Source organism: Sceloporus occidentalis, unplaced genomic scaffold (assembly GCF_023333645.1).
Source record: "Sceloporus occidentalis isolate IW3139 unplaced genomic scaffold, rSceOcc1.0.p SCAF_4, whole genome shotgun sequence".
Taxonomy (NCBI): domain Eukaryota; kingdom Metazoa; phylum Chordata; class Lepidosauria; order Squamata; family Phrynosomatidae; genus Sceloporus; species Sceloporus occidentalis.
The window spans coordinates 149,003,508-149,026,126 of NW_028316984.1; the positions used below are offsets into that span (position 1 = coordinate 149,003,508).

Genomic DNA, 22,619 nt, shown 5'->3' on the forward strand with positions numbered 1-22,619 from the left:
TGTGTAAAGCTTCAGATTGAGTTCCTTTACTTAAGATTAGTGATTCTGAATTACCTTAAGCACCTATTAAGAGATACTATTTTAAATAGAAAGACTGGCCAATATGCAACATATTTATTAGTAGATACTGCATTGTGTTCAAATAAATGATGTAAAATACAAAAAGAAAGTTATATCTCCATGTGTCCTTCATGAAATCACCTACACAAAGTTAAAAAAATAACAGATTAATGGAGTGGAATGTGTATTTCAGTAATTTATTTGACAAAAATCTGTTATTTCAGTACAACTCAAATGAATTAGCCTTTTCAGACTAAAAGTTCACTAACTTACCATTCCCCTTCGAGCAATCTGCTGCCATATTATCAGAAAAGAAAAGTTAAAAAAACTTGCTCAGCTTTAAATAAATTGAGTTTAATGAATGTTAATAAAGAATGATGCATAATTAAAACACAGCAGTCTGCTCTATCACCTTTAGAACTGGGATCAAATGTCACTATAAGACAAAGTCCATATTAATGATATTAATCTTCTGCATACTATAACAAAGTTATTGTACTATACTACCATATTTCAAGTATATATTACAATTTCCATTTTCATTACATATCTTAATTGCCTAGCTTAAAAATCTTTAGGCATGAAGCACACAAAGCATTTTGCTAACAGAGGAAAGTTATTTGATAAATCTTTGAAAAGCCTTTCTCTACTAAACCAGAAAGTATTAAAGGATGAACAGCCATTTAGTTTTACATCATTGTGCAGGATTTTATGTTTACTCTTAAGTTTTCTTTCTCCTTTTGTTGTTCAGCTATCTGGTTCAGATATAGGAGGCAGACAATTTTAAAAAATACAGTACCTTTAAAACCAGAAGTATAGTCTACTTGTCTTTATTGAAACCCAAATGATTATTACAAAATAAACTAAATTCTGAGGGACAGAGAAACCTCTATAGACCAGAATAATGTTTTCTCCTGTTCAGAATCCATGAGGACCACCAGTGGAAGCAGTACTGTTTGTTGCATTTTCCTGCTTTCTCATCCGATAGCCTTATGATGTTTTCCACTTCAAGTCAAAGTACTGCTGTATTGACCAAGCAAAATCAAAATGCTAACATTCTAATATTTATGCCAGACTGATTAGGCCAAAGCTGAAGCACCATAATTGAGGGCAATGTTTCTCACTCTTTTTCACTGGGACTTGTGTATACAAAGTCATGGATGCTAGGTCTACCACCCATGTCAGTTTCTCCTTCAAGCTCCAGATTCTGTCATCATCATAATTCATAGGCAATTTCTTCTATTCCATATCTGAAGTATGTTAGTCAATATTTGGGCTGCAGTTCTAAACATACTTAGTAAACTCAACTAATACAGAACCTCCTTCTATATAGACATAATAGGATTATGCTGTATATAAACCCATTATTTGCTGCAATAAAATACAAGCTTATGCCATCTTCATTAAACATAAAGCAGAAGACCACAAGTGATATGGAGAGACTAAATAGCAAGGCCCAATATTAACTGATCTGAATATTCATCACTTTATAGCCTGTAAAGTGGACCAGACAAGTAAATTATATAATGTGTAGAAATGTTAAAGCATAAGAACTCCTCTAAAAATGGTAATTTAAAAAGCAAGATGTTAACAGTAAAGTAACAATCAAGGTTCTACTTCTCATTGGGTTTTTTTTAAAAAAAACTCATATAAAAAAGTAAAAAAGATTAACAAATATAAAACATTGTACCATAGTTCATGTCATAAGAAGACCAGGTAAATAAGTTGGTGCCTCATACCAATCCCAGTCATATGAACAGCAAATCAAATCAAGCTCCTCTGAGTTCAGTGGACTTCACAGTAAAGTAGGGATGGAAATAATATTTGAGTAATTGTGTGTGTGTGTGTGTGTGTGTGTGAAAAAGTTCCTTGATTCTCAAAAAACCCCAGTGAGAAGAACCCTGCCCAAGTCCTGACACCAACAAGAAGCCTAGGCATCTACCCAGTTTTGCAGAGCACTGAGGCAGCAGGACCTAACAACTTTTCTGTTCACATGCCAGTCTTCTTACCAGAAGACGATGTGCTTTTTACGGGCTTCAGGGACGTAAGTCAATCAGGTGGTATGAGGAGGAGGCAAAGCATTATTCCTGGTGGGAATGACATGGTAGTCTTCATTCAAGGACACTCAGGGAGGAAGCCTTTGGGCTTCTCTAGTATTCATAAAATCATAGAGCTGGAACAGACCACAAAGGCAATCCCCCACCATGCATTCTGGGTTTTGCTTTGCCAGAGGGGTTCAAATAAAGAAGAAGAGGGGGTCTGAGAAGAGGAAGACTGGTAGGAAGAAAATGGAACAGGAGGAAAGAAGGGAAAGAAGGAAAGGAAGATGGATGAGAAGGGAAGACAGAAAACAAGAGAAGTAGAAGAAAAAGATTAGATAAGGCAGCAGTAACAGCATGGTGAAGGCAGTGGAAATGTCCTAAACTATATGAACATCTTTTTTTTAAAAAAACCACACAACTGTGGAGTTTTTGAACTTTTTCTCACAGCGAGACTGGTGTGTGTGTGTGTGTGTGTGTGTGTCATTGGCAACATAGCTAACACTTGTTAATACTGTGAGCAAGGAGGCATGGTCAATTCCTTTTGAATTTCTACCACAAAAACTCTATGATGAGACAATCCAAAATGATACATAAGATACTGCCAGAAGATGACATTCCAGGTCAGATTGCACTAAATGAACTACTGGGTTAGAGCAGAGGACTACTGCAAGTAGCACTTTGGCTAATGATGCAAGTGGACTCAAGATGAAATGACATTCAGCTATTGATGTGCTCAGAGGTAAAAGCAAAGTCTGAAGCTGCACAGCATGTATTATAGAAACACACAATGTGAGAAATATGAATCAGAGGAAGCTAGATATAGTAAAACAAGAAATGGAGCATGCAAACACAGCAATGTTTGAGGTGAGTGAGTGTTTTATTCAAAACATGAAAGTCTAAGAAGTAATGAAGTGGCATTTATAGTGAGGTGAGATAGTGAAAGCAGTCAAAGGGTATAATGCAAAGTCTGACCCAATCATATCAATAAGATTTCAGGGAAAACCTCTCCTTAGATTTTCTCTGATGTAGCTAAAGTGTGGTATCTTCCATACAGAAAACATATCCAGTAGTAGCCATATTGGCCATGTAGCAAATTACAAAAACATCTAAAATCCACAAAACAGAGATATCGTTTTTGGGCCAACTAAAATACACAAAATACACAGTGCAAGCTTTTAAAGCCCTGTTGGCTTCTTCACCAGGCAAAGATGCTAAAAATAATACAGCAGAAAAAATATTTGACAGTGTTAGTCACAAGCCTGCATTTTGTCAAGATTATTTGAGATTGTCTATTTTAAAGCACATTGTTCTCAGTTCAGGTGGCACTGGCAGGAAAATTTAGCCACATCAGAGGAAACCTAAAGAGAGCAACAATGGACTGGGGCTTGATCAACTGAGGTTTCTACTTCAAAAAAAGATGAATCATTTTTTTAAAAAAAGAAAGAAATTGGACTACATTTAGCATGTTTAACCAAAACAGCACATAAAACGTTTCCTTACATAAAAATATGGAGGGCTTCTTTATTAATTCATTGCTCTGTGTCTAACAAAGAAGCCTGTAGCGTCACAAAGGAGAAAGGGAACTTGGATCTCAAGAAGAGCATCTCTTTTTGTCTTCTTAATGGAATTTATTTTTTTTCATTTCCTGGAACACCGACATGGCCAGAAGGAGGAGGGGCCTGCCTGCATGAATTTCCCTCCAGTACCACCTGAACTGGGAACAGCCACAGCTTGGTGAAATGCAGGCTTATGACTGCGATGAAGAGTTCTATGGATTCTGTGGACTGCTGAAAAGACAAATAAATGGGCCCTAGTGCAAATCAAGCCTCAACTCTCTCGCCAAGATGACTAAACTGAGGCTGTTGCACTTTAGAGATATCATGAGAAGACATGACTCAGTAAAGAAGACAAGAATACTTGGTAAGGTAGAAGGTAGTAGGAAAAGAGAAAGACCACATTTCAGATACATAGGCTCAATCAAGGAAGTCATGGCATTGAGTCTGCAAAAGGTGAGCATGGCTTTTGTTGATAGGGTGACTTGGATTCCTCTCATTCATAGGGTTGCCATAAGTTGAAGTTGACCTGATGGCAGTTAACAACAACAAACAAAGAACAATGGAAACTCTTTTCTCAACACATCTAGACAATCAGGATGAACATGATGTCTCTCATACGTCAAATAAAAATAGTTCATGGAGAAAACAGTGATTATTTGAGACTGTCTATTTTAAAGCACATTGTACAACACTCTGCTACATAAATGGAGAAGGGCAGGAATGCATGGCCATAATTTCAGGATGAGGAGTCTCCTACTTCCATGTTTTTTTGTGGTTTTTTTGGGCTATGTGGACATCTTCTAGAAGATTTTCTTCCTGACATTTCACCAGGATCTGTGGCTGGCATTTTCAGAGAATTCTGAAAATCTTCTAGAACATGGTCACATAGCCCGAAAACCCCACAATAAACCATGGATGCCGGCCATGAAAGCCTTCATCTCCCACTTCCACTTGGATGACAGACTGCTTCTGAAACTTACAGAAAGCCAGCTACTCATACAGACACATCACCCAGGCATCTATTATCACTGCTTACAAAAACCTATTTAAAGAAGAGCTACTTACCTTTTATAGGTATTATGCTTTTTTAACCTGAATGTTTATTTTTCAAATGTACACTTCAGATAATCCATTATATTTAACATTATAAAGTGTAAGAGTTTCATTAACTGATATATGATATTATAATTCATGTGAAGCTCTTCTTTTCCCAAAAAATACTTAACAATCATGTGCAAATTTTTAATTTCTTATTCATTATGAATTTTACAGGCATCTTCATATTAGGCTATGTTGCTAAAGTTAATAAATCACAAATGAATATTGTCAGTGAAGAACAATTAAGATGGTACGTACATAACAGACTGCTAAATGAAGCTTGCATACTGCAAGTATTGGCTTAAACTGCAGATTGTTAATTGAAATCTAATTTCCTGAAACCAAGCTTCACTGTGGAAGGTACAGGCTTCACACAATGCCATGAACCAGCCAGAAGACTCTTCCAGCTTGAGGATGACAATGAAACAACTACCACACTGAACCTGGACCAGGTACAGATTACAGGATATACAAGAGGTTGCATCTCTAGAATGAGATATGAGATATGGCCCTAGAGTCAGAAAAGGAGGTTGAACCCAGCCCCCTGTCTGAAAAATGATGCCAAATGAAAACACAGACTCAGTTCAAAGCTAAGGAAAAGTGCTCAGCTATGGCTGCATCTGCACTGCAGAAACAATCCAGTTTGACACCATTTTAACTGCCATGACTCAATGCTATGGAATTTTGGGAACTGTAGTTTGTTATGGCACCAAAACTCTCTCAGAGAAGGCTAAATGTCTCAAAAAACTACAGTTCCCAGAATTCCATAGCATTGAGCCATGGCAATTAAAGTGGTGTCAGATTGGATTATTCTGCAGTGTGGATGCAAACTAAAGAGAGAAATCCTCAGGAGGAAGCATTTCCTTGGGAGTAATAGTTCCCTTTGAGAGAATACATAAAAAAATCATCCACCCAGAAAGACTGATTGCTAAAATACCTGGCTGTTCTATGTGTGAGGCTCAGGTAACTCAGCAACATACTTTCATACTGAAGGGCCTTCAGTTCTGGCAATTATGTCTGTACCTGCACTATGAAATTTATCACCTGTTCCTGCTTTCTTTGCCTTTTTTTTCCTGACTGACCTCCTGTTGTTTTTGATGTGGCTCTTCCTATTCGTAGTTGACTGGTTTCAGATCCTAGACTGCTCCTTGTTTTTTCCTCTGGATCTCGCTTACCTGACTTGCTGTTAAGACTCTATTTGGCTTCTGGTTTGCCTTTGAACTTTGCTTTAGGATTTGCTCATGTCTAGTTACCTACTTTATGTTCTAGATCAACTGTCCTTGACTCATGATTCTTGTTATGTCTTTGAGAGTTCATACAGCCTTGATTCTGCCCAGAGAAGCACACATAGCTAATCATCAACTTATTTATGGCTAGGGTAACTCTGATGGCCTCTATTACAAAGTAGTGTAATATATCTAAAGTGTATCGTAACAGAGGGTGCAATCCTATGCATATTTACTTGAAGTAAATCACAGTTAATATGACTAAATTAAATTGATTTTAGTTTGATTGACAGCACAGTCTTATGCATATTTACATATATGCAACTTCCAGTAACTTCAGTGAGATGTACTCCAGTGAGATGTTCAGCAAATGTCAGTCTCCAAGGTAAAGTGAAGTGTTTTACTGACTGTCATTTCCTCATGAATTTCTTCATCTCAAGCTTTTAAATTTAATTGCACAAATAACTACAAACAAGAGTAAATTCATCTTTCTTCAGTATACACACAAACACAAAAGACACATTTATATTGCAATGTTACCCTCACAACAGTGTATTTGCACTATCAAATATATTCTACTGCCATCTATTATATTCAATTTTTATAATTATATTTCACTAAGGGGGCTGTGTTCTATTAAATTAGAAGATTACAAGATAAAATATCGTACATTTGGATCAATCTAATTTTTAACTTACTTTTGAAATCTTACTCTTGTTGTCTCCTGTCAAAAATGCCAAATTGTTGATTTCATTCTGAATCACAAAATTTTGTTCTTCTCTCTTGAAATTCTGAAAGAAACCCCTTTGTTAAACTGTGGTTTCAGAATACTGATGTAAAAAGTTAATGATATTCACTCTATAAACATGCATATTATACAACTAAAGAGTAAAAACATATCTTACATGTGATTTGCACCAGAGGATAAAAACTTCAGCTACCATTCGGAAAAGTTCATCAGAATCTGCATCTGGTTTTTTAAGCCAGTTTGATCTGAAAAGAAGTAAATTTATTTGACTAACATCTAATTAATACCCGTTCTATACAAAATTATTCCTGCTGTTTCCTTTTATTCCCTCTGCTCATCATTTCCAATAAGCAAAGGTAGCAGTCCACTACTAGAATAATTTTTTGTATCCCACTCTTTCCCCTAGAATTGGGGGACTCAGAGTGGCTTCACAATATTAAAAAACAATACAATTTAAATATAGAAAAGTGATACATTAAAACAGAATTAAAAATGTTATACTATGAAAATAGAGTACTTATTAAAAGAATAAAAATATAGTTAAAAGATAAAGATTTTAAAATACAGTACTTAAAATGATACAACATCCTAGCTGGCCCTTTAAGAACATACTGTTTTAAAAAGCCTGCCTGCATAAGAAGGTTTTAACCTGCCAGTGGAAGGCCAACAAGCAGGAAGCCATTCTGATCTCCCTGGGAAGGATGTTTCTAAAGTCTAGGGGCAGCCAGCGAAAAGGCCCTCTCTTGTGACCCCAGCAACCATGGTTATGATGGTGGTGGGACAGAGAGAAGGGCTTCTCCAGGGGATCTCAGGGCTCAGGCTGGTTCATACAGAGAGATACGGTCTGCCAGATATCATGGCAACCCCACGTAGAGCCCATTACAGAAGTCCAAATTGGATGTAACCAAGACATGTACCACCGAGACCAAATCCGGCATCTCAAGGAACGGGCACAGCTGGCACACAAGTTTTAAATGTGCAAAAGCATTCCTGATCACTGCAGAGACATGGGCCTCCAGGTTCAAAGCTGAGTGCAAGAGTACCCCCTAACTGCAAACCTGCTTCTTCAGAGGGAATGTAACCCCATCTAACACAGGCTGTATCCCTATTCCCTGATCTGCCTTCTGACTGACCAAGAGCACCTCTGTCTTATCTGAATTAAGTTTCAACTTGTTTGCCCTCATGCAGTCCATTACTGATGACAGACACTGGTTTAGGACCAGGACAGCCTCCTTGGACTGAGGTGGAAAGGAGTAGTAGAATTGAATGTTATCTGCATATTGATGACCGCACCTCAAAACTACAGAAAACCTTTCCCAGTGGTTTCATATACATGTTAAATAGCATAGGGGACAACACAGAGCCCTAAGGAACCCCACAGGCATTGGCCAGGGGGCTGAGCAGGACTACCCCAGTACCACCTTCTGGGCTCACCCCTCCAAGAAGGAATGGAGCCACTCTAAAATAGTACCTCCAGTTCCCATGCCAGAGAGGCAGTCCAGAAGGATACCATGATTGATGGTATCGAAAGCCATTGAGAGGTCCAGAAGAACCAACAGGGACACACTCCCCTTGTACCGTTCCCTGAGTAGGTCATCCACCAAGGTGACCAAGACTGTCTCTGTTCCATAGACAGGTCTGAAACCAGGTTGAAATGGATCTAGATAATCCATTTCATCCAGAAACCCCTGGAGTTGAGAAACCATCACCCGTTCCAGTACCTTGGCCAAAAATGGTAGGTTGAAATGTGCATCTATCAGTGTTTGTAGAAGAGATGCTCTTTATTCTTTTCACAGATGGGCTGTAAGCATTTAATATACTGAAAATACAATTCTACATAGGGAGTTACAGAGAATTGCAGTAATGGGAATCTTGGAAACAATACAAATATTAAAGACTTAACACACAAACATAGGCCGGAAAACCACTTTGTAAGATGCATGTAGTTATCTGAAAGTTTGTGGCAGGCATACTGTTAGTGCATTACGATGCCATAAGTGCCACTTATGCCATCGCAACCCACTTTTTTGGTCATTGCAGAGGCCAGAATTGTGCTCTGACCACACAAGGATGAAAATCCTCTAACCTACCTTTTCATTATGGTAGATCCCCTGAGATAGCCATTTCCATGTTAGCAGAGAGTGGAGGAAACAGAAGAAACAAGTCCAGCTATGTACCTTTAGGTGGATACACAGTAATAACTTCATTCTTAGGCCTGTTACAGACAGCCAAAATAAAGCTGCTTCGGGTCACAGTGGAGGTGTGGTGTTTCAATGATGCATGCGTCCTAAGAGTCCAGAAGCCGCACCAAAGCCACGCTCCAGTAAGGCTGGAGCGTGGCTTTGGTGCGACTTCTGACTCTTAGGACGCATGCATCATTGAAACACCACACCTCCACTGTGACTCGAAGCAGCTTTATTTTGGCTGTCTGTAACAGGCCTTAGGGACCTCCTGAGGACCCCCAAAAGGTTCCTTATGATGCCTGTCATAGTGCATCCTGTAAAAGGAAAATTGCTGAACACATCTCTGTTGTCCACTGACATTGAAATTGCCATGGGGGAGGGACTACTACACTGAAAATGTTGGTAACCATGGGGCTTGCACCAGGAGGTAGGCCATGTGCTGGAGATCTCATAGTCATGTGCAGGATATTATATTCATACCTGCATGCAGAATATCAGTCTATGAAGGTTATCGCATGGGGGCAAAACCGTCCCCCGATGTGTTCTAACGAGCACGAGCGCGGGCGCGCACGGAGCGTGATGGGAACCCGATGGGAACCAGAACGCTAGTTTACCGCACGGTGGAATGCCGCCACTGCCGCCGGCGTTCCCATCGGGTTCCCGATGTGTTCCAGGAGGCGCCATTTCTGGGAACAGTTTCAAAAGCGTTCCCGGAAATGGCGCCTCCTGGAACACATCGGGAACCCGATGGGAACGCTGGCGGCAGCGGCGGCATTCCACCGTGCGGTAAACTAGCGTTCTGGTTCCCATCACGCTCCGTGCGCGCCCGCGCTCGTGCTCGTTAGAACACAACGGGGGACGGTTTTGCCCCCATGCGATAACCTTCTCTGATTCTAAAATTATAAGTTGTCAAAACAGGAGTGACTTAAGAAAATGTTCACTTTGCAATAAGTGAGGCTACTCATTGATTTTACCAATGAACAGCTTAAATTGTCTTGCGGAACACAAGCTACTGGGGCCAAAGAACTTACATCTGATAATTGAAATGAACACTGTTTATTTTCCTTATTAAATTTTAGACACTCAAAAGAGTTTTACAATGCTAACATATTCAGAATTGTAAAATGTAACAGGCAAGCTACATTAGAAGGCTGAGAACTGTAAGTCTGAATTAAGATGGGTTTTGTTTTGTTTTTTGGCTGTCTTTTCTTTATATTCTGTTCATTTTGAATGCTTCTAAAATGCTTCACAGAATTTAAGCTGATGTTCAAGAAATCAGTCACATGTTCCTCGCCCTAACTAACCTAAATTTAGTGAAGCTTGAGGTCAGTAATGTTCCCTTTGTCCTACTTCTTCATTGATTTTTTCAAGAAAACACTCTATTCTTCCACGTGTCAGATGTCAAAGCTATCAAACTTTCCACTTGCTGGCATTAGTTAACACTGTTTGTTGATCCATGAAATAACCTTGACTTGCATGAATGAGAGAGGCACTACTTTCTTGCTGATTGGGCCAAAGATAAAGGGAATAAATTATTCTGAAGTATGCATCACTTGGATCTTGATATTTTGACACTATTAAAACAGGCTAATATTTCATATAAAACTATATATGTTAAAATAAGGTAAGAAAATATAGCCCTCCACCTGAGGAAGATATTTTATGTTTCCCTGAGTTCCTAGATGTCAGAGCCTAGCACCAGGTCTCTTTTAAAGCAATGGGAAAATCTTGGATCAAAAATTCTTATTTTTGCTTTTTTAAAAGAATGATAGTTCCTGGAAGAAGAGACTCCTCCCTCCATAACTGTCATCTTCCGGCCTATGAGGGAGTTGAGCAGGCGGCCCAGCTCCACCAGGGCTAGCCTGGAAGAACAGACTTCTCCCTCAATAACTGTCATCTTCCAGCCTATGAGGGAGTTGACCAGGCAGGCCCAGCTCCACAAGGGCTATCCAGGAAGAACAGTCTCCTCCCTCCATAATAACTGTCATCTTCCGACCTATGAGGGAGTTGAGCAGGCGGCCCAGCTCCATCAGGGCTAGCCTGGAAGAACAGTCTCCTCCCTCCATAATAATTGTCATCTTCCAGCCTATGAGGGAGTTGAGCAGGCGGCCCAGCTGCACCAGGGCTAGCCTGGAAGAAGAGACTCCTCCCTCCATAACTGTCATCTTCCAGCCTATGAGGGAGTTGACCAGGCAGGCCCAACTCCATCAGGACTAGCCTGGAAGAAGAGACTCCTCCATCCATAATAACTGTCATCTTCCAGCCTATGAGGGAGTTGAGCAGGCAGCCCAGCTCCACTAGGGCTAGCCTGGAAGAAGAGACTCCTCCCTCCATAACTGTCATCTTCCGGCCTATGAGGGAGTTGACCAGGCAGGCCCAGCTCCACCAGGGCTAGCCTGGAATAAGAGACTCCTCCCTCCATAACTGTGATCTTCAGCCTATGAGGGAATTGACCAGGCAGGCTCAGCTCCATCAGGGCTAGCCTGGAAGAAGAGACTCCTCCCTCCATAGTAACTATCATCTTCCGGCCTATGAGGGAGTTGACCAGGCAGGCCCAGCTCCACCAGGGCTAGCCTGGAATAAGAGACTCCTCCCTCCATAACTGTGATCTTCAGCCTATGAGGGAGTTGACCAGGCAGGCTCAGCTCCATCAGGGCTAGCCTGGAAGAACCGTCTCCTCCCTCCATAATAACTGTCATCTTCCGGCCTATGAGGGAGTTGACCAGGCAGGCCCAGCTCCATCAGGGCTAGCCTGGAAGAACCGTCTCCTCCCTCCATAATAACTGTCATCTTCCGGCCTATGAGGGAGTTGAGCAGGCAGACCCAGCTCCATCAGGGCTAGCCTGGAAGAAGAGATTCCTCCCTCCATAACTGTCATCTTCTCGCCTATGAGCGAGTTGACCAGGCAGGCCCAGCTCCATCAGGGCTAGCCTGGAAGAAGAGACTCCTCCCTCCATAACTGTCATCTTCTGGCCTATGAAGGAGTTGAGCAGGCAGGCCCAGCTCCATCAGGGCTAGCTTGGAAGAAGAGACTTCCCCCTCCATAACTGCCATCCTCCGGCCTATGAGGGAGTTGACCAGGCAGGCCCAGCTCCATCAGGGCTAGCCTGAAGAAGAAGCACCCTCCCTCTGGTCCATCTGCCTTGTTCCAAGCCTCAGAGGGAGAGAAGAATGCTGGACCTGATCCTCCCCCCCCCCCCTCACCATTCCTTTCCCCTTTTGTGTCGTGCCTTTTTAGATTGTAGGCCTGAGGGCAGGGAACTGTCTATTATCCCCTCTGTTGTAAGCTGCCTGAATTCCCAGTGATTGGGCGGCATATAAATAAATCCTATTATTACTATCATTATCATCATTATTATTGTTATAATGTTTTGCCAGCCTTTGCTGCAGACCTTTTCACAGCAGTTGCAGTACACTCTGCAGAGGGTTCGCATTACAATATCTCCTTCTTCTGTCTTCAAAATTTATCAAATCATGGTTGACACAAGGGTTTAAATGGGAAGAAGCTGAGTGTATGTATGTGATTTCACCCACCAATGGCACTACTTTGCTTCAGTGGTGGTATTGTTGATGAAGCAAGAGGTTACGTTTCTTCTTTTGGGGGAAGGAGGCATGAAATTGGAGGGAGGAACAGTAACAATTTAAGATATGCAGATTACACTACTGGCAGAAAATAGGACTTGAAATGATTACTGAAGAAGGCAGATTTATAGTTGAACATTATACACTCTATACCAGTGATGGCGAACCTATGGCACACGTGCCAGAGGTGGCACTCAAAGCCCTCTCTGTGGGCACACATGCTGTAGCCCTAGCACAGAGTTTGCCAGAGTTTCTTACTAGAAAGCCAGAGGGACGTGGCACTTTGCAATAAATAAGTGGGGTCTGGGTTGCAGTTTGAGCACTCAGTCTGTAAAAGGTTCACCATCACTGCTCTATACACATGCACATTATACACCTTATACACATAGCCTGAAGGTAATTTTATACAATATTTTTAATCATTTTGTGCATGAAACAAAATTTTTGTACGCTGAACTATCAGAAAGCAAAGGTATTACTGTCTCAGCCACCCATGAAAAATGCTTTTTTTTTTTTGAGGATTTTGGATTTTGGAATTATGAATAGGGGAGACTCCATCCATATACTAAAAGGAAATCAAATTTGAGTAGTTGGCCCTCCATTTTTGCGGGGAATCTGTTCCAGACCACCACCATCCCGCTAAAACGGAGACTTGCATTTATTAAAGCCCCATAGTCTTGAATGAGGTGTGCCCCATTGGGGTTAATGGAGGTCGCCCCTCCATGTATAAGCAAGAACGTGGATCTCAAGTCCACAAGAAAGGAAGGGTGACTGTATAGTATTTTACATATTATTGCATTTAAAGTAGTATAATCCTAGGCTGATAAGACTTAAAAAGGAGAATTAAAGAAGATGAGCATCCCTGAAAGACAACTATACTCAAGGTCGAAGGTAATAACTTTCTTATCCAGTCATGCACTTCCATATCTAGCATCACCAAAATGGGACTTTCTTTCTCTCACTCCATCTGTAGCAGTCTTCTATGGCACAAATAATAATAATAATAATAATAATAATAATAATAATAAATGAACCAGAGTGTCCCCCACCTTTCCTGATAGAAACAGCGTATACAGTGCAATGACACATACAGCATTGGATCATGGCCTAAATTTATATATATAGCTATGACTACTAGTCAGTCATTTTTTTTCTTAGATTGCTTTTTAATAGTGAGGGGAGATTGCTCATATTTTCTTAATGACACTTAATGACCAGGAGATATCTGGAGATTTTTATTGACAATTACATCAAAGCTTTGAGCAGGCAATAGCTCCAATTAAGGGGAGTATTAATGTGATAGGTATGGGGTGTAGGAACAAAAACAATTTGGGAAAGCTAAAAAGCAAAGAGGAGGGTGGAAGAATGAATATAGCACCACGTTTTTATTTTACAATCACTATTGATTTTACAGATTATCTTGATGGTGTTTGGTACGATCAAGACATGGGAGTTTATCGCACTGGCCCTAAAACGGGCCCAGTGCATTCTAAAATGTGCGTGGGCGCAGGTGCGCACAGAATGGGATGGGGCTAAGAACCCCATTTTACCACACACTGGAATGCCGCCTTTGCCGCCGGGCGTTCCAATCACATCCCCGATCTGTTCCAGAGGGCGCCATTTCTGAGAACTTTTTTAAAGTGTTCTCAGAAATGGCGCCCTCTGGAACGGAACTGGGACGCGATTGGAATGCACGGCGGCAAAGATGGTGTTCCAGTGTGCAGTAAAATGGGGTTCTTAGCCCCATCACGTTTTGTGTGTTCCCACGCATGCGCGCGCACGTTTTAAAACACATTGGGCCCGTTTTAGGGCCAGTGCGATAAACTCCATGGTGTCCTTTGGCATCCAATCTCTGGGTTGGAAATTTATGTCACACTTCCATGGTGTCATTCCTACAAAGTCGATTAATTCCAGGAAGTGCTGGTAGAGAACTTTAATCCCATACTATTTAAATTATGAGGCCCTTCAAGAATCTACTCTTCCCTTTTAACATTTATATGGCAATACTCAATGATGCTGGAAGGCTTTGAGTCAGTTGTCATAAAATGCTCGTGACATAGGGCTCTGTCAAATAAATTTATTTAACATACATTTCAGACTGAGCTTCACATACCTGTTGTTGTCTACATAACGGATCAACATAGGATAAAAAGCATAAAGGTCTCTACAAAGAACTGCAAATTCATCCAGAATGAGGAGTTCTGCTTCTTGAGTGTCAGTTTTACTGTCTGCTTTCAGTTGTTCTTCCTCCATCACTATCTTTATGGCCTTCTTCTTCAATTTTTCCAATGTTGGAATGAAATGACTTTTCAACAGATCTGGCCTGGCTTTGCTAATGATTGGCTGAGCATACACTGTATACAGAATACACATACATGAAAACACATTTAAAACATATTTTGGTCCTTTTTGCAAAATTATATACCTCAGTGCATGAATTCTAATTTTAACTTTATGAATGCTCTACCTAGGATTGCCATAACCTGGCGGCCCCCGTGCCATTCACGGTTTCGGGGGACCCCTCCCGGTCACGGTCCGGTTTGGGCCCCCACCCGTGCCTTGTTCCCGGTTTGAGGGGACCGCTCCGGCCATTGCCGCTGCCGCTAATGCGGCTGCTGCGGCACCGACCCACCTCCTCCTCCTCCTCCGGCTCCACCTTCCTCCTCTTCCTCGGCGGGCCGGCGGCAGAAGCGCCGCTGCCACCGCCCCCCACTGGGAGAGCTTGCGCGCTGCCCAGGCCTCAGTAGGGGCCAGTGGCAGCGCGCGCGCCTGCCCCATTCCCTCCGCGCGCGTGCTTGCCCCGCTTCCCTTCCTCCCGCGCCAGGCATCCTAAGGAAGAGGAGGGGGGAGAGGAGGGGGGTTTTTAAATTATTTTTTAAAATATAAAATACTTATTTTATTTAATTTTTTTAATTTTTATTATTGCTTGTTTTTATTTTATTTTATTAATTTTTATTATTGCTTGTTTTTATTTTATTTTATTAATTTTTATTATTGCTTGTTTTTATTTTATTTCATTAATTTTTATTATTGCTTGTTTTATTTTATTTCATTAATTTTTATTATTGCTTGTTTTTATTTTATTTTATTAATTTTTATTATTGCTTGTTTTATTTTATTTTATTAATTTTTATTATTGCTTGTTTTATTTTATTTTAATTTTTTTATTATTGCTTGTTTTTATTTTATTTTATTAATTTTTATTATTGCTTGTTTTTATTTTATTTTATTAATTTTTATTATTGCTTGTTTTATTTTATTTCATTAATTTTATTATTGCTTGTTTTTGTTTTATTTTATTAATTTTTATTATTGCTTGTTTTTTATTTTATTACATTAATTTTTATTATCAAATATATACACCCCTGCCTTGTTTTTTATTTATTTTTTCATTATTTTTTATTATTAAATATATGCAAGTGCATTTTTTGTGTATTTATGGTGCTCTGAATGCTAACAAGTCTGCCTTGGCCAATTATAGTGATGATGATGATGATGATGATGATGATGATGATGATGATGATGATGATGATATTGATATCAACAAGCCTCTGAGGCACGGCCAATGTAACTTGCTGTGATTTTTACAAACTCATGCGCAGTGAAGAAAAACCAGAGTCCCTTGCCCAAGTACACACTTCTGAGATGTACAGTTGAACCCGAGGGCAAGTCCATTTCTGCCATCTGTCTAAGAATAATGCCAAAATGTCCTCCATTTTGATCAGGCCTAAAAACATGCATTTATATTAACATTTAAAAAAAAAAACCTCAATTTTTTGCGCGTCCTCCATTTTTAAAAAAAATGTGTCCTACATTTGAAAATGTTGCCCTACATTTGTCCTACATTTGTCCCGGTTTGGAGGTCCTCACTTATGGCAACCCTAGCTCTACCATATCTCTAGACTTCAGTCACATGTAACAAGGCTTTGTTGCTTTGGCTTTATATGCTCCTCCTTGTCTTTCTGCACAAATGGAGCAGATTTAACTATACTTGATGTGGAAATTTTATTGTTTTTAACTTTTGTATAATTTTAAAATGATTTTATAGTATTTTAATGTGGGGATTTTAAATTTTTTTAATATGTAAACCTTTTTAATTTATTGTTTCTGGAAACTGCCTGGGGTCCTGTCCTGGGAGAAAGGTGGCATATAAGTAAAGTAAAGTAAATAAATAAATAAATAAAATGGTTAATTGCTGTGTCTGAACTCGATGAATTCTGATTTGTTCACATTTGTTTTTAACTATTTTAACTGGTTACATTATAAAATGTTTTTAGTCTTTGAAAATCAGTTAAATTATTTATACTGTTTTAAATTTTTTAGACTGGTTTTATTGTATGTTGCCCTGAGTTCTCTGGATAGAGAGAAGAATATAAATATTTTTATACATATAAAAATAAATTATATTTTGTTAAGAAGTTACTTCAAGTCAGATTTTGATCCTAGTTTGACATCCAGCTTGTTAGAAAATTTATTTGAACAGATGGCTTCAGCCTGTTTCTAAAAAGGAACAGAAGCTTTAAATTCCTTCTTGTACTGATGCAAATGCTGTCCAAAGACAGATTGACACAATTCCAAGAATGGAAATTGTGCAGCCCTCCAGAAATTGTTGGACTGCAACTCCCAGCATTCCTCATAATTGGCTATGCTGCGTAGGGTTGAGGGGGGTGTAATCTGACAACATCTGAGTGACGGCCTGATTCTCAGCTATGCTTTAGATTAATTTAGATTACTCTAAAAGGTAGAAGAGTGAAATATCTGTAAAGAAAATATGTCTATTCCTAAGAGATATCTCTATTCCTAAGATAATCAAAGTTTTTGACACCAACATATACATAACTAATTGCTTCAATTAAATTTGATAGAAGTACCTGCAATTCTTTTCATCCAAGTTGCTTCATCTATTGCAAGGTTGTTGTTGATGATTTTCAAAATGTTTCCCAGTATTATGCTAAGATGTTCAGAGGTCACCATTGTGCAGCAGGGCCCAGCACTTTCAGAAACATTTTCTGGCCCCTTTTCCCACCAGAATGACAGATAATTGCACAGCATGGGCAAGATCACCTCAATCACATGAGGCATTTCAGTATATCTGGCTCCAGATTCTGCCAAGCTGTTTATTTCTTTCATTAAGCCATCCAAGTTAGGGATTTCTGGACACATTTCTTCAACAGTTTCAGGCATGCCTAAAACTTCATATTGTGATAGACAATAATATGGGGTGGATTAACATACTTTATGCATTAAAGAGTTGAAATACAACTTAAATGATGTTATTCCCACCACAACACTGACATAAGAAGGCATATTCTATTCTCTTCTTTCTTGGACAAATGCTAGAAAGATTCTCCATGGCTGCAAATGGGATTAATTAGTTCCAGCTATTGTTTAAGCACAGTGGACTTTTAACTGGTATGATGTTTGTTGTTGTGTGCCTTCAACTCATTTCTGATTTATAGCAACCCTAAGTTGAACCTATCAGGGTTTTGTTGGTAAGTTTCTTCAGAGGGGGTTTACCATTGCCATCCTCTGAGGCTAAGTGTGTGTGACTTGCTCAGGGTCACACAGTGAGTATCAAAGACACCATGCAGGTACTTGTATGTTCTTCTCCACAGGACAAATACAGAGCTTACAGTGCTGTATCAAGGGGTGAAGCAGAGCAGCAATAAGGACCGACTGGGCCGGGACTGCAGTGACCAGACGGCCCGCTCCTGAAATGGGCCACCACTTTGGTCCTGAATGGGCCACCAGCAGGAGTGGATTTTCACCACTCCTTTCTGGGCTGGCTCTTGCAGCCTTGCTGTGCAGCTTATGGCCACTTCAGGCGCGTGTAAACGCCACACAACCCAAAGTGACCAGAAGCCATTCTATTTGGCCCGTCTGTTTTGGTCGAAAGGTCGAATTCTCACTCTGTTCCACTCAACACCACAGGAGGTCCTGATCACAGATCTCCAATGTCACATCTAGCTTGACCTTTAACTAACTGGTTAATTTTGTCCATGGACATAGAATGAGAAAGTACAACTACATAATATCACACAATACAATTAAAGAAAGACACTGGCAAAAACATGGTGAACTGGATTCTGCTGTCTTTGCTATATGAACATATTTGAGTCTGTTGGTTTGCTTTTATAGGCATAGATATAACCAACATTTTTCATTAATGCAGCAGGAAGATAAAATTAATTTGTAAGACTAGTGATCCTAATACCTTACAAGTGTAGAGACAACCACAGATGAGGTGGGTGTTTTTCATATAAATACATTTCCTTATTAAATGTGTCTTCTAATGATAATTTTTTCCGATACAAAGAATAACTGGAAATATGCCAGCATAGTTACAAATAAAATTCAACAAAAGGTTTATATTGAGCAAAAAACATGCTTCTTATTTTTCAATCAAAAGAACCTTGTCTTTTCTGAAGCAGAGTACTTACTAGCTCTCTCTCTGGCAGTTTTCGTGTTGAAGACAGAGAGGGAATTGTAAAGATTGAGTGAAGGTTCAAGAAAGGCTACTGGAATTGCGGCTGCAAGAGAAGCCAAACACTCCCCAAGAGCTGGCCTTTGCCTATAAAATAAAGCATGAAAAATGGGAGAAGAACACAGTATATTATAAATTCTGCAAAATACAGAATGTAAGCTATTTAGTAATGTAAGCTATTTAGTTCATACATCAAATTAACTTTCAACAGTTTGTGATGTTTGTTCAGTTATCCTTCCTTGTAGGAAATGTTTTCAAATATAACCATCTTTGAAACTGCAAGTATCTTTTATACCAAACAGACAATGTCATGTAAAACCACGCTTCATGGACACAAATTGTTCTCACTGGTCTATTGTATAATTTTTCATGGTTCACAGGTGAAAGCACTCTCCCTGTGACCAAACCTCAACAAAACCCTGTTGGTGCAGGCATTTTTGGCATGTGTTACAGTATTAAATAGTAATTGTAGTAACATTAAGAGAAGTATCGCCTGGTCTATTTTGATTAAAATATATGATTTCAGGAGAATAATTAAAACATCAACTTAAAAACATTGCCCATTGTTGGTTTTTGTTTTTTTTCTCTTTATGTCTTAGTGACTTACACATATGGGTGATTAGCAATGTAACATACTATGAAAGAGCAATAACATGCTCAAACTGAACAGCAAAGGATACATATACTCTAGATCGAATGTCCTATTTGTAATGAATGGTATAGATGGACAGCTGAGAACAGATGATGACTTAGTATTAGTAAGCTAAACAAAGCTGCAGACATTGACACTGCTCTCGTGCAGTTACTTGAAAGGAATAATGGAACAGAGAGATGAGCCATAGTATTCATGATGGAGAGCCTGCACTATCCATCAGAAAAGGACCGTGCATATACATGGCATTGATCATCTAGATCTATCATATGAGCAACTTCAGAAACCACTAAAAGGAAGCAGCCTGATCCATGTAAAAAGAATAGGCATGACACACATTATGCTCACCCTGCTGACTGATGTTATTGAGGGAGGGGATGCTGTTTTAAAGGTACCCAGCAGATACTCAAATTCTCCAAAATGGAGGACACAGTCTCCACACAGTGAAGCAAAGCATCTAGAAGGTGAATCCTGCTCAAAGCTCCAGTGAAAAGATCTGAATTAGATAGAAATCTAAAAAACTGGTTTTTGGACAACAACAAGATCTTTGTGTTGAAATCTGGCTGCTGGGGTCACTATGTGTGATCAGAGGGCAGCTTGCCTCATCATCCTTGATGTTCACAAGTGCCTTTGTGATCAGCAGGAACAGAGAAAACATGAACAGAAATGGCTGAACCTTCTACAAATAAAAGTGTCTCCCCGAAGCATGTGGTAATCCCTGCTCTTTATGATGCAGTAGTTCATCCACTTCTTGTTGAGATAAGAAGCAAGCATGTCTACCCAAGAAGTACCCCTTATTCTTTAAGGTCTGTAAAAAAAGCTTTGCAAAGAGTAACTACTGAGTGACTGTCATATCTTAACTGAGACAGTGTCAGAACCTATCTTCTTCAGTCAGATGAACCAGAATGGGAGTGACAGAGTGAGCAATATAACAGAAGTCCAGAATCAGCAAAGGAATATGGCTGACTGGGTATCTCTATGCTTGCTGATAAAAAACATGGCAGCTGTACAATCTGTTACATTTGGAACCCTTTGGAAGACATGCAGTTACCAGTGACTAAAAGCTTCACTATGCAGTAGCCACCTGCCTCAAATATATAGACACTTGTAGTGCACACATCTACCTAAATGGATGCATTATTGTAAAATAAGATAAAGTTGGGGTTGGATCCCCTTTTGAAAGGAAGAGAAACAAATTCTAATACTTAGGCTTCTACAATAGTTAAGGACCCCCAAACATTTGGTGATGACACTCCAGATGTTGAGATGGCTCTGTAGTTGATTCATTATGGATGATAGAGGTGAAATGGTTTGGCAAATCAGGTGGAAGTGACAACCTCAGGAGTCAAAGGTAAAGTTAGACTTGAGGAAGTAGTTGATGACTCAAGCAAGTGAAGGATATGGGCAGAGCTAACAGTGGGAACCATTTCCTATATTCTTAGCCATCATCTATGAAGATTTTCTGACCAGCGCAGATTTCCATGCATAGGAATTTGCCTCTCTCTGAATGATTCAGTGACAATGGAGGGAAGCGACGATTCCCTGACGTTTAAGAAGTGTGCCAGGCTTTCACACACCCACAATTCCTAAATGATCCAGCAATGTTTTACCATCGCTTACCCTATGGTAAGCGCTGGTCTGAAAATCTCCTATGCTTTGTGGAAAGGATTCATGTCAACATTCGTCTTCACACTGAAAAGACATCAAAGGGAAAGTCCATTATGTGAGTGCCTTCAGTCACGCTCAAAGAGTGAAATCAGGGATGTCTTCTCAGCTATAATCTTGTAAATGCAACCCGCAGTGATTCTGGACTGCTGGGAGTGGTATATTGCTCACTCTATCACAGTGTGAGAGCAAGTATTAATTGATTGGCTTATCAGTCTCTAGCCACTCTAGTAGACTTTAACAATTTGCAGAAATGTTAAAAATGAAAACCAGCACCTTCCTCCTGTATCTTGTTAATATACCTGATTACCCCCACCCCCCATGCTGTATATATGGTTTTATATTATCATATTTGGAGCCAGGAATTTTTTTAAAAGTCATGAGGAACACTAGGAGATTTCTCAGGTGAAAGACACATTGGCCTGAAGACATGTGGAAGATCTAGGTAATATCAATAAAGTTTAAATGTGTTGCTGATCTTCCCCCCAGTCTTTCTTCATATCCTCTTGCACTGGAGACAAAAGGTGTCCCATTTCACTAAGGTGAGACCATATCTCTTACTTACCCCTTCCTGTGTTCCTAGCCACCTTTCCAACTGTCCTGGGATTGTTCTAGATCCAATCACTGTTTTTGTTAATACCATCTACTTAAATCGTCCTTTTTGTCATGTCCATGAGAAAGCAATCAAACTCTTCATACTTTATGTAGGAATGTTAAATACCCCTTGAGGGCACCAAACAGAACATAATATCTACTGTCCAGTTCATGATTGCAGTGAGTCTGTCCAACCAGAGCTCTGTCCAACCATCCAGAGTCTCCACTTCCCACATTGCCCTCAGACACTGCCTGAGCAACACTCCACTTTCTGTGGATTCCTCTACAGGACTGATAAATATCAACCTCTCTTCAATACCAAGCCTCTGCTATCCAATTTCCAAACCTCCACTTCGGTTAGACTTGTATGGTGTTTCAGACTGAATTGCTACTGTGTGTTTGTGTGCTCTTTTGCATATTTCTAAATAAAATCTTCTTTATTCACCACAGTTGGAGTTCTCTCATAGTTACTACTGGTATACAAATGTGAAATGGTCCCTTAGGTTATCCAGCCTCTCACTGGCCTCCTCTGAGCTAAACAATTATCTTAACATTTAAGGAAACACTTTTGGGTAACAATCCAGAATAGAGCTTGATTCTGCTATATTATAATTCTGATTTTACTCAGCAAAACCCTTGTAACAAACTAGAGAAGAGCCTTTGGTTTAATTTTAAAAAACAAACTATTCATCCTGAATACAAAATATTACACATTTTAATTCTAAGAGT

At 39.7% G+C, this 22,619-nt stretch overlaps 1 protein-coding gene across 1 annotated transcript in view; it reads right to left on the bottom strand.

The window, feature by feature from the left end:
* Positions 1-22,619, bottom strand: part of RYR3 (ryanodine receptor 3) — a 442,959-nt gene that overhangs the window by 112,518 nt on the left and 307,822 nt on the right. Inside the window, exons 65-70 of the mRNA XM_089521997.1 lie at positions 18,936-19,066; positions 17,367-17,687; positions 14,609-14,849; positions 6,888-6,975; positions 6,681-6,773; positions 334-354 (exon numbers count right to left, since the gene is read on the bottom strand). Coding sequence (XP_089378123.1) covers positions 334-354; positions 6,681-6,773; positions 6,888-6,975; positions 14,609-14,849; positions 17,367-17,687; positions 18,936-19,066 — 895 coding nt within the window. The remainder of the gene's footprint in view (positions 1-333; positions 355-6,680; positions 6,774-6,887; positions 6,976-14,608; positions 14,850-17,366; positions 17,688-18,935; positions 19,067-22,619) is intronic.